Source organism: Solanum pennellii, chromosome 12 (assembly GCF_001406875.1).
Source record: "Solanum pennellii chromosome 12, SPENNV200".
In the NCBI taxonomy this organism is placed as follows: domain Eukaryota; kingdom Viridiplantae; phylum Streptophyta; class Magnoliopsida; order Solanales; family Solanaceae; genus Solanum; species Solanum pennellii.
Window position 1 is genome coordinate 807,050 of NC_028648.1, and position 12,611 is coordinate 819,660.

General features: G+C 35.6%; 2 protein-coding genes across 2 annotated transcripts; both read right to left on the reverse strand.

The window, feature by feature from the left end:
- Positions 1-448: 448 nt before the first annotated feature.
- LOC107005911 (putative glycine-rich cell wall structural protein 1) lies at positions 449-1,535 on the reverse strand. The gene is made up of 2 exons (XM_027913487.1): positions 1,499-1,535; positions 449-933 (listed from the first exon to the last, which is right to left on the reverse strand). The coding sequence occupies exons 1-2, from the start codon at positions 1,533-1,535 to the stop codon at positions 449-451; spliced, it is 522 nt and encodes a 173-aa protein (XP_027769288.1).
- A 5,152-nt stretch (positions 1,536-6,687) lies between these two features.
- On the reverse strand, positions 6,688-12,076 carry LOC107005487. The gene is made up of 4 exons (XM_015204088.2): positions 11,984-12,076; positions 11,806-11,901; positions 7,823-8,015; positions 6,688-7,122 (listed from the first exon to the last, which is right to left on the reverse strand). Exons 2-4 carry the CDS (start codon positions 11,863-11,865, stop codon positions 6,992-6,994), a joined length of 384 nt encoding a protein of 127 aa, XP_015059574.1. The 5' UTR covers positions 11,866-11,901; positions 11,984-12,076; the 3' UTR covers positions 6,688-6,991.
- Between the last annotated feature and the right edge of the window lie 535 nt (positions 12,077-12,611).

Sequence of the window (12,611 nt, forward strand, 5' to 3'; positions counted from 1 at the left end):
ATTCTTCACATATACAATTTGAACTCATAGTTCTAATGTTTGAATGGTGAATTTATTGATCAACGTAGGTTAACATACTGACTCTCCTATGTGATTTGCGAGCTATTGCATAAGATCAGAGGTTTTATCCTGTGGGCACTCAAAGAATAACCGTTGCATGTTTATCTTGTCATAAATAATAATATATTTATTATAATTTCAAAAAGAAATTACAAAAATGATACATACTTAGATTTAACTCATATTTTTATAAATTACAAAATATCCATTGGATTTAACAAAACAAGATTAGAATTACATAATATCGATTCTTTAATAATAAATAAATAACATTTGTGGTAGCAACATTTTATTCAAGAATCACTAGCACATTACTTGCTTTTTATTTATTGATTAAATTATTATATTTAATAAAATAACAAAAATAATGTTCAAGCAAATTGTGGGATCAATTGCCACCACCATGACCCGATCCATATCCGAAACCAAAACCATTACCACCATTTTGACCACCGCCGCCGCCACCGCCACCCCCTCCACCACCGCCACCACCGTTTGCACCGGATCCGTGACCCTCGCCATATCCAATGCCATAGCCATATCCGCCATCACTACCTCCACCTCCACCACCGCCGCCGCCACCACCACCGCCGCCGCCAATAAGACCTACAATTTGGCCAAATCCATCATTAGCACCCGATCCATGACCCTCACCAAATCCGAAGCCCTCACCAAATCCACCATCACTACCACCACCACCGCCACCACCACCGCCGCCGCCGCCACCAAGTCCTCCTAAAATTTGGTCAAAACCATTGAGGTTGATTAAATCCCTCCTAAGAAGTTTTCTTGCCGAGGAAGTTTGCACTACAACTCCCAAAATAAGTACAACAAGCATCAATTTCCAGGACATTTTTGTACCTTTTGTTACCGCTGCAAAAAAAAAAAATTTAAATCAGTGACGAAGCTAGAAATTTTATTAAAAAAATGCAGAAGTGTTATACATATTTTGAATTTTTCATATATGAAAGATGAAATTATACTAATAATAATTTTTCATGAGATGTTAGTAAATAATGAATTTGGGAAATAAAGTAGAATAACCGATATCGATAGAATATATAATATAATCTCCGTCCTTAAGGAATTTAATCTCTTACTGCACGAATAATTTGTATCAGAATTTCATTATAAGTTTACAAAATCAACGAAATTTCGAATTTCAACAATAAACTTAAATTTCTAACGTGAACAAAACTTGTGATATTTGATCTTCTGGAGATATACACATATGACACCACATACATAACCAGCATAATTCGATAAATATAATTTAGAAATGGTAATGTGTATATATATTGTCTTCTACCTCCTACTTTGTAAAAATATATAAACTATTTTGATAGATTATCGAATATTAAATATTAATAGAATTAGTTATAACTAATTATACTAACATATATTGTAAAAAAATTAAAATAATTAATATGTATCTTACTTTGCTTTCGAGGTAGGCTGAATGTTGGAGTGGCCATGAAAATGCTAATTACTTATATTGTATTAATGTTTGAGGTATTATTATGAAAATATATGCATAGGAAAGAAGTTATATATAGGTAACTTGAAGAATGAGGTATTAATGGGATATTGGTAAGTTACTATTAATTCAAAGTACAATTAATTAATATAATTAATATACAAACCTAGCAAAACGTTAAATTAAATAAAAATAAGAATGAAGTGAATGTATGTAGATTAATTAATAAAGAAAGAATTACCAAAGGGAATTATATATTGCGTTTTGCTTTATTTGTTTGCCATATTTTCATTTCTTTTTAATTTGGAAGTATTAAAATAGTAAAATTCCTTTACTTAATTACTCGACATTTAGATAAGTTAGCAAAAAAGTTAAGCATTAGTATAATATTTTAGTGGAGTTAAATTTTTATAAATTAAAATTCTGGTGTAGTTGAGAAAAATATTTTATTCATAAAATTTAATAATTAAAAATACCATTGAGGAATTAATAAATATTTACAAAATTTATTGGTGCAGTTGACCATGCATCAGTAAACAAAAGAGAGTTACTAAATAAAATTGCAGCCTGCGTTTCATGTTATTTATTTAGAAATTTATTAGAATAGTAGAAAAATAATATATGTAAGAAAAATCGATATCATGAACTTTATACATACGATCTTAAACGTATAAATTTTCTAACTTGAATGTTAAATTAATATGGTACATGATTTGATTTCCACATACAACGCACGTGCATCAAAACTAGTAGAACAAAAAGACATCACGAATTCACATAACAAATGTCCCAAAAAATTAATTATCGTGGCAACTAAAATCACCACTAAATCATTAAACAATTGCCGCTGAAAGTAAGTATTAATGGCAATTAAACCGCTACTAAATCAAATAATAGTCAAAAGTATGTTTTAGTGAGAAGGAAAACCGCCACTAAAAGTAAGTGCTGGAATTTCGGATCACCAAAAAATATCGTGAACTTATAGCACACGAAAATAAATAAAATAGGGGATTTACCTGCTCCAGTGCTTGTTTGGCCTTCAAAATAGGTCAGTTTGGCCGTCAGAGCCAACGAGCTCCATAGATAACGTCTTAATGGACATCCACAAAAATATTTGGGCAAAAAACAAGTCGGTATTCCGGATCACCAAAAATCAATGAAGTATAGTACACAAAAATCGGCAAAATGAAGTTTACCTGCTTTGGGACTTGTTAGACCTAGAAAATGAATCGTTTGGCTGTCACAACCAACTGGCTCCATAGCAAACGTCATAACGGATGTTCACGAAAAATTTGAGCAAAAGAGATGCCGAAATTCAAGATGACCAAAAATTCATGGACTATAGCATACGAAAATCAGCAAAATGGGGTGTTTAACTGCTCTGAGGCTCGTTTGACGTTTAAAATGGGTCGTTTTGGCCGTCAGGGCCAACTAGCTTCATAGCTAACGTCTTAGCGGACATCCACAATAAAATTGGCAAAAAAGACGTCGAAATTCTGGATCACTAAAAAAGATCGTGGACTATAACTCACAAAAATAAGCAAAATGAAGAGTTTACCTGCTCTGGGCTCGTTTGACCTTCAAAGTGAGCTATTTTAGCCATCAGGGTCAATCGACTTCATAGATAACGTATTACGAACGTCCACAAAACATTTGGGCAAAAAACACATTGGCATTCCAGATCACCAAAAAATTCATGGACCATAGTATATGAAAATCGGCAAAATGGGATTTACCTTTTTCGGGGCTCGTTCGACCTTGAAAATGGGTCATTTTGACCGTCAAGGTCAATTGTCTCCATAGATAACATCTTAATGGACGTTCATAATAAATTTGACAAGAAAAGACGTCGAAATTCTAGATCACCAAAATCCATGAACGTTAGCATATGAAAATTGACAAAATGGGGGGTTTACCTGCTCTGGGCTCGTTTGACCTTCAAAATAGGTTGTTTTGGTCGTTAGGACCAAATGGCTGCATAGATAACGTCTTAATGAACCACTAAGAAAATTTGGCAAAATATATGTTGAAAATCTGGATCACCAAAAAAGATCGTGGACTATATATAGCACACGAAAATTAGCAAAATAAGGGGTTTACTTGCTCCCAGGCTCGTTTGACCTACAAAATGAATAGCTTTGGCCGTCATAGACAAATAGATCCAGAGATAATGTATTAACGGACGTCCACAAAGGCAAACAAGACGTTGGAATTCTGGATCACAAAAAATTAATGGAATATAGTACACAAAAATCGACAAAATGGGGTTTACCTACTTCATGGCTTGTTTGACCTTGAAAATGTGGACATTTTGGCCATCAAGGCCAACTGGCTCCATAGCTAATGTCTTCATGAACGTCTATAAGAATTTAAGAAAAAAAGACGTCGGAATTCTGGATCACCAAAAATCCATTGACTATAGCACACGAAAATCGTTGAAATGGGGGATAGGCGCGATTTAAGGCTCGTTTGACCTTGAAAATGGGTCGGATTGGCCGTGAGGGCTAACCAGATGCGTAGAATAGGTCTTGACGGACGTCCACAAAATTTTTTGGCATTTTTGACGTCGGAATCCGAATCACCCAAAAAATGTTTTGCTATAGCACACGAAAATCGTCTAAATGGGGGTATGCGAGCTTCGAGGCACGTTTGACCTTTAAAATGGGTCGGAATGGCCGTGAGGGCCAACCGGCTGCATAGCCAAGGTCTTGACGGACGTCCACAAAAATTTTTGGCATTTTTGAAGTCGGAATCCGGATCACCCAAAAAAATGATTTGCTATAGCACACGAAAATCGTCTAAATGGGGGGTATGCGCGTTTCAGGGCTCGTTTGACCTTAAAAATGAGTCGGACTGGCCGTGAGAGACAACCGAATGAATAGTCAAGTCCACAAAAAAATTGGGAAAAAAGACGTTAGAAGTATGATTCACCAAAAAGATCGTGGACTATAGCACACGAAAATCGGCAAAATGAGGGGTTTACATACTCCTGGGTTCGTTTGACCTTCAAGGTGGGTCGTTTTATCTTTCAAGGCCAACTGGATCCATAGATAACTTCTTAACGGACGTCCAAAAAAAATTTGAGCAAAAAAAACGTCGGAATATTGTATCACCAAAAATTCATGAACTATATTACATGAAAATCGGCAAAATGAGGTTTACCTACTTCGGGGTTCATTTGACCTTGAAAATGGATCGTTTTGTCCGTTAGGGCCAACTGGCTCCATAGCTAACATTTTCAAAAAAATTGGGGAAAAAAAGACGTCAAAACTACGGATCACCAAAAATCCATGGACTATAGGACACAAAAATCGGTAAAATAGGATGTTTACCTGCTCTAGGCACGTTTGACCTTCAAAAATGGATCATTATGGCCGTCAGAGCCAATTGGCTCCATAGCTAACGCCTTAACGGACGTCCACAAAAAAAATTGGCGAAAAAGACATCAGAATTTTGGATCACCAAAAAAGGTAATGGACTATAACACACGAAAATTGAAAAAAAATGAGGGTTTACCTGCTCTAGGGCTTGTTTGACCTTCAAAATGGTTGTTTTGACTGTCATAGTCAACTGGCTCCATAGATAACGTCTTAACGAATGTCCAAAAAAACTATGGGCAAAAAAGATGTCAGAATTCCGGATCACCATAAATCAATGGACTAAAGTACACAAAATCGACAAAATGGGTTACCATCTTGGGGGCTCGTTTAACCTAGAAAATGGGCTATTTTGGCAATCAGGCCAATTTGCTCGATAGCTAACTTCTTAACAGACATCCACGAAAAAATTTGAGCAAAAAAGACGTCGGAATTCTAGATCAATCAAAATCCATGGACTATAGCCCATGAAAATTGGAAATAGGGGGGGCTTACCTACTCCAGGGCTCATTTGACCTTCAAAATGGACATCAGGGCCAACTAGTTCCATAAAAAACGTCTTAACTGACGTCCACAAAAAATTTGGACAAAAAAGAAATCAGAATTCTAGATCACCAAAAAAGATTGTGGATATAGCACACTAAAATCGGCAAAATGAGGAGTTTACCTGCTCCTGGGCTCGTTTGACCTTCTAAATTGACCGTTTTGGCCGAAATTCTGGATCACAAAAATCCATGTACTATAGTACACGAAAATCGGCAAAATAGGGTTTACCTGCTTCAGGGTTAGATAGACCTTAAAAATTGATTGTATTAGCCGTCAGAACCAACTGGCTCCATAGCTAACGTCTTAATAGACGTCTACGAAAAATTTGAGCAAAAAAGACATCAAAATTCTGGATCATCAAAAATCCATGGACTAGCACACTAAAATTGGCAAAATGGGGGATTTACCTGCTCAGTGGCTTGTTTGACCTTCAAAATGGATTGTTTTGGCCTTCAGGGCCAACTGGATCCATAGCTAACGTCTTAATGGATGCTCATAAAAAATTTAGGCAAAAAAGACATCGAAATTATGGATTATCAAAAAGATAATGAAACTATAAGCACACAAAAATTGACAAAATGAGAGGTTTACCTTCTCCGGGGCTCGTTTGACCTTCAAAATTGATCGTTTTGGAAGTTAGGGCCAACAAGTTCCATAGATAACGTCTCAAAGGACGTCCAAAGAAAATTGAAATTTCGGATCACCAAAAACGATGTGGACTATAGCACACGATAATCGGCAAAATGATGGTTTACCTGCTCCGGGGCTCGTTTGACCTTCAAAATGGGTCGTTTTGACCATCGGGGTCAACTGGCTCCATAGGTAACGTCTTAACGGACGACTACAAAAGCTTTTGACAAAAAAGACGTTGAAACTTTGGATCACAAAAAATTAATGAACAATAGTATACAAAAATCGACAAAATGAAATTTACTTGCTCCAGCGCTCGTTTGACCCCAAAAATGGATCGTTTTGACCGTCAGGACCCTGATAGGGATGTACTAGTTTGGACTTGCTGTCCGTTCTCTTTCCGCAATTACCTTCTTTGGCCGTGCACTCACACGCGTAGAAGCGCATTTAGTTGTTTGTTGAGTTATATGCTATAAAAATTGAAACATCAAACCACAACGAAAAGTATGAAGTAATGGCGAATCTAGAACGACTTTAATGAGATCAACCAAATCAGAGACAAATTACACCGGCTTACGCCATAGTAAGGCAGGTTACTGAGAGGAACAAACATTTAATAGCAGCAGTTCACATACATTCAATCTGGCAGGCAGGTCACTGTCTAGTGCTAAACTTACAATTCAAGTTTAGAAACTATTCACACATTACACATTGAAATTTACATAAAAGTCATCGATTTTCTTGATTTGATACTATAAACATCACAAACTAAAAATGTAAAGACTACAACCTTATGTATACATAAAAGCTTGGGCAGAAGAGAGGAGGGGGGGGGGGATCGATTTTTCACTTCTCTGGATATATTATAACTAATGATGCGCAAAGATGGCGTAATTAGTGTCTAAGGTTCCAGCTTCAGTGAAACCACTCTACACTGCCTGTTACGCTTGGCCGTCTTCATAAACACTACGGAGATACAAGACGGGGCCCACCATGGTCGCCGGACTCTTTGTTCTCCCTTCAAGCAAGCCACTGAAGACATAAATTGAGTCAATATAGATAAAAGGAACTATAGCAAATTAGCAAATAGTAAAAGAATAGCGGTAACTTCATTCCTAAATAGCAACAGCAGATTAACGGAAATATTTTAATAGCTTTCCGTGATAATGGCTGCCCGGTGCACAAAGCTCCTGCTATGCTTGGGGTTTGGGGAAGGCCCATACCACAACAATCTATTATACAGAGCCTTACCCAGCATCTCTGCAAGGTTGTTTCCACATGTCGAACCCGTGACCTACTAGTCACACGGCAACAACTTTAACAATTATCTCAAAAAATAGAAGTATGTCACTAGCAACAATTTATAAATCTGTTAAGATTTACTACGGTAGAGAGTGTTATTGTCAATAGTGCTTGACGTTACGATCAAAACCAGATCACAAAATATGTCTGCAGAATCCGATGAATTCAAAACAGAACACATATAACTAACTAGGTAGAAGCAGCGCAATGGAACCATCACACCGTATTGGCAAGTGTATAAGTCGCAACTTCAAGTTTTGCAAAAGGTTTTTTCACATGACAAAGAAAACACGAGTGTGTCGCCACTCAAAGCTGATTAAAAACAACACAAAAAAACGTAATCGTATTGCTGGAAAGATGGACAAAGAAAGTTGTCAAACTAAGAGAAGATATGGTTTCATCTGTGAGCCAAGAGAGAGATTATAGGAACCTTTTATCCGCCTCAGCTCCTTGCACAATGTAATGAAGTCTCCCCATTTCATGTGGCACCTTCTTATAAACCGGAGAATCTGTTCCGTCGTGAACATGGACATCCCCTCCAAATATTCTCCATTAACACCATTTTCTTTGAAAATTTGACGGTAGCTACCAAGCTTTATTTCTTCTAACCATAAACCTACATCCTGGCAAAAGAAGAGCAGTAACAGAATGTCAGTCATTTTTGCATTCCCTCGTGGTCGTATTTTATCATGCCAAAGAATAATAAAAAAGAATATCGACCTCTTTGAAATAGTGAATCAGTATGCCAACTTATCATACAAACATTTGACAGGAGGAGGGACCTCATCGCAAGCAAGTTATCTAAACCTACTAAATAAATAGTTTCACCTCTTAATTACATGAGCTCAAATCATTCAAAGTATTATCCATTCACTATTTCTTTTAGGTTTTGACTTTTGAAGAACACAAGGAACAGATGCTCCCATAAATAAGTCAGTCTGTTCCTCAACTCGGACCTAGCCCCGCATCATGGTTTTACATTAACCTTGGCATATCACATATGTCTATGGATTTGACTCCGCTACTATTTTGGCAAAATATCTAACTAAAATGTCATCCATATAACTTCCAACTCATTAGTCTATACACAATATAGATAAATTGTTATCCTACACAGTAGTAGGACAGAGAGGCATATACACACTTCAGATATGATTACTTGCTGATGACAATTTTCAAGATTCAAAATTACATATAAACAGTAATTGTATGTTTTAAACCTTACACCTCTCAACTTGTTGTTTCCATCTAACCATGCATGATGCCTAATCCTCAAAATCGACACGTTTAGATCATGGATGACCAAGCAGTACCAAATAACTGCATAGCAAACCAGCTATATAGTTGTCCAGAAGAGACACGATGTCATTTTAAAAGTACCAGTTTCAAACAAGAAAAGTGACAGAGTGAACTAAAAGGATTTACGCTCTTATAGGCGGAGTCAACAAAATAAACAATCATTCTTTTACTTCTATTTTAGAATGACAAAATTCTCAAGTATGACACCTTTTTGCATAGACAAGAAAGTTAGTTGAGCAGTTCTTTGCTAAACAAAATGAAACAAAAAAAAGAGTGCAAAAGAAAAAAACTTTTTCTACGGGATGAAAGCATAATGCCCACTTGCAGAGCAGATAGACTTCCGTTGATATTCCCTCTATAGAACCTCTTCCTCTCTCCAGATGAAATTGCTTTCGAGACCCGAGGCGAAGATATGATTGATTGAAGGACGCAACAATAGATCATGAGTTTCAGACCAAGGAGCTGCTGAAAGAGAGTTTGACTCCGAGGAAGGTGGAAAGGGAGCCAAAACGGAGTGCTAAGCTTGTGCATGAACAACGCTTAACCCCACCACCCACCCACCCCAAAACTAGAGGGGAAGAAAGAACAAAGGAGAAAAAAAACTCATTTTATGATTTAGTTAGTCTTCCGGGAGAAAACTCATCACTTCGTCTCTCCAATATGGCCCTGTTATGTCAAATTATGTTTAAGTGTTCTTTTTCAATTTCTCCATCATAACCACAAATTTTTGTCTCTTCCTCCCTCTATTAGAACTAATTGATCAATACTAAGTTTCTTAGTCTTATTCTGGTGCAACTATCAAATGGATTTGTTATGAAAAGTCGTGACAAAAACATTGAAGTAGCATGTAGAATATCAATTCACCACAACAACAACATAAAGATGGAACATGCCATTTACTAAAAGTCAGGTAAAAGGCTGTGGTAAAGATGCCTTAAAGTGAAACTAACTCAAACTTCCCACACCTCGGAGATGCTAAGAATTCCCAAAGAAATAGCAGTGTTTGTAAAATGTTTCCTTTTTTTTAGAGAACGAACTCCAACAGATGGAACTTACACTTTTGTCAAGTTGCACAAGTGAAGGCATTTTCTTCACTCAAGAAGGATATGCCAACAAACTTCTCAACAATTTTGAGACAAACACAAGGTTTAGGAGTGATGAAGGCTCACTTCTTGCAGATCCTAAACCTTTTCAAGCTCTTGTTGGAAGTCCTCTACATTTGACTATTACAAGACTAGATAGTTCCTTCTCTGTTAGGATATGACCGCAGATTCATGCAATCACTAAAAAGCCTCACCTGGAAGCTGCGAAGAGGATTCTGAAATATAGCAACTCAACATCAGACATCAGATATAGGCTTCTCTTTTCCCAAAGAAGAATGAGTTGATATTAACGGGTTATACTGATGCTGATTTTGGTGGCGATTTGGATGATTGAAAATCTATATCAATCTATATTTTACTCTTGGCGGAACAGGTATTTCTTGGTGCAACAAAAAGCAGGACTCGACTTATTGATCAATTACGGAGGTAGAATATAAAACAGCAAATGTTAGTACTCAGGAATCAAGAATGCGTATGGCTCCAAAGGGTTCCCGAAGACTAGCATTTATCTATATCAAAGCCAAAGGAATTTTATGGAGACAATCAAAGTGTCATCAAGCTTGCAAATAATCTCATATTCCATGCAAGAACTAAGCACATTAAGGTGGAACATCATTTCATCCGACAAAAATTCTTGATGGAACTATAAACACTTTAGAAGTGCGATGTCAAGAAAATATTGATGATATGTTCACCAAGATACTTCCTAAAGCTTCGTTTGGGTTCTTCATCGTCAAGCTTAGAGTAATTTCCAAAATATCACTTAAAGGAGGAGTGTGAAACAATTAAAGTTGATCTTTTGGAATATCATGAATTTTTTAATAAAGTTTCTACAATGACCTTGTGTAATATCTTGAAGAAATATCTACATCTTCTAGAATCATGCAAGAAGATAAGGTTAAGTAGACCCTTCTTATAGATATATCTAGACAATATGTATCGTGTGCTTTTGTAACTCCGTCAATTTCCAAAAAGCTTTCTAGCATAATCATGATTTTCTATCTAAGATCATCTCTCTTTCAAAGTGGCCTCTTTAGTTGAGTGCTCCAACCTTAATTATCGAACTTGGGCTAGTAGAAAGTCTCTAACTTATTATTGTTTGCGTGTAAAGGAAAGCAAAACTATTTCTTGACGAGCTAGAACCATCTTGGAATTGAGAATGTGTCACCTCTCTAGAGAAACTTTGTTTGTACTTTCCTTTTAAATTCCTCTTATAGACTACAAGAGCATTTTTTCCCCTTCTTTAAATTTCTCGATTGATTTTCTATTCTCGATTCATTAGGAGGACTTGTGTTACACATTAACAATCTCTTACAAATCCTTAGTAACAAGATAGGATTCCATACATGTCTCCCATACCATTATGGTTGGACGGGTTTAATAATTCTATCTTAGTCTATCAACACGAAATATGAGTAAAATCTACTACCACTCGCCCAATCTTGAATCAAAATTTTCAAAAGCCAACCTATGGCTATGACTCTAATATCAAGCAAGGAGTAGGAGAGAAAATAAATTGGAGAGACCCAAGATCGATAACTAAGGTTGGAGAATTCAACAACCGGTTAATGATCTTGTGAGGCCTACATCTAGCAACCTTTGAGCTCTGGTCATCATTGCGTAATAGACGACAGTTCCATCCCCTATTAAATTCATTTTTTATCAGAAACCCCCAATCAAAATTGATCGAAAAAATCAACTGAGTTCTGCAGTGTTAATAGAAATCAAAAGACAAAAACCTATGAGATAAGTATTCATTCAACTAAAAATGCACGGAGACAACACTCAGACTACCTACTAACCTTCTTCTACCTTAATCGACTCTTTACTTTCAATGTCGCACCCTTATCAAATTCTATAAAATTACTAACCGGCGAACATTTTTGAAGAATCCGAACAACATACCCCTAAATCCTCAACCTCCAAAAGTAATCAAATAACAGTAAACTCACAAGATCTACAAAACTAATCAAATAATCAAAAACTCAACCAAAATTTAAAAAAAAAATACCTCAACTGTCCAAATGAAGAAATCAAGTGGTTCTGGTGGTTTTTCTTTGCTTACTATCATCTCTCACAATCAAAATACAACTAAAATTGAGTTCACCTAAACACATTTAAAAAAAACAAATGAGATTATAATAATTTCATAAAAAACAATTAACAACAAATACATATCAATTACTTACCTTGTAATAATAATAATCAAATTGTATTGATTTAGGGTTTTTGAATTTTTCTACATATTTTTTTTTTTTGGGGAAAGCTAAGAGAGAAGAATGAAAAAAATTCATCTAATTTTTTTTATTATAAAGTTTTCATTGTATATAATATATTGTTTCTCTTTTTTGTAGCTAAGTGGGCCCCATTTGTTTGTTTTTATGTTATTTGCGGAATTATATGTTTGTGTCGCTTCCTTTTACTTCCACGCGATTTCTCTCTGAGGATGTAGCACGTGTATTCCTCTCGGTTTTAAAAAAAATGTCGTTCATTTTTATTTATCCACTATATATAAAAAAAAAAATAGTAATAATGTATTTAGTGAAAATTACAAATCGTGATTTGAAAAATGTAGTGTGTAACGAGATTTTACTATTATTTTGTGGAGGTACAAAAATTACTTCGGAAAGACTCTTGGTTCAAGTACGTATATTTTTGTTATATCGTATTAGAAGAATATAGTGTTTTATATTTGATATTAATTGTTTATTTTCTAATATTTTTAAATATATTGATAATTATGGATATTATGATTAAAAAATAAAAAATACATAAGTACCCCCGATCTCTGTTCGAAATTTCAAATACACATTGATA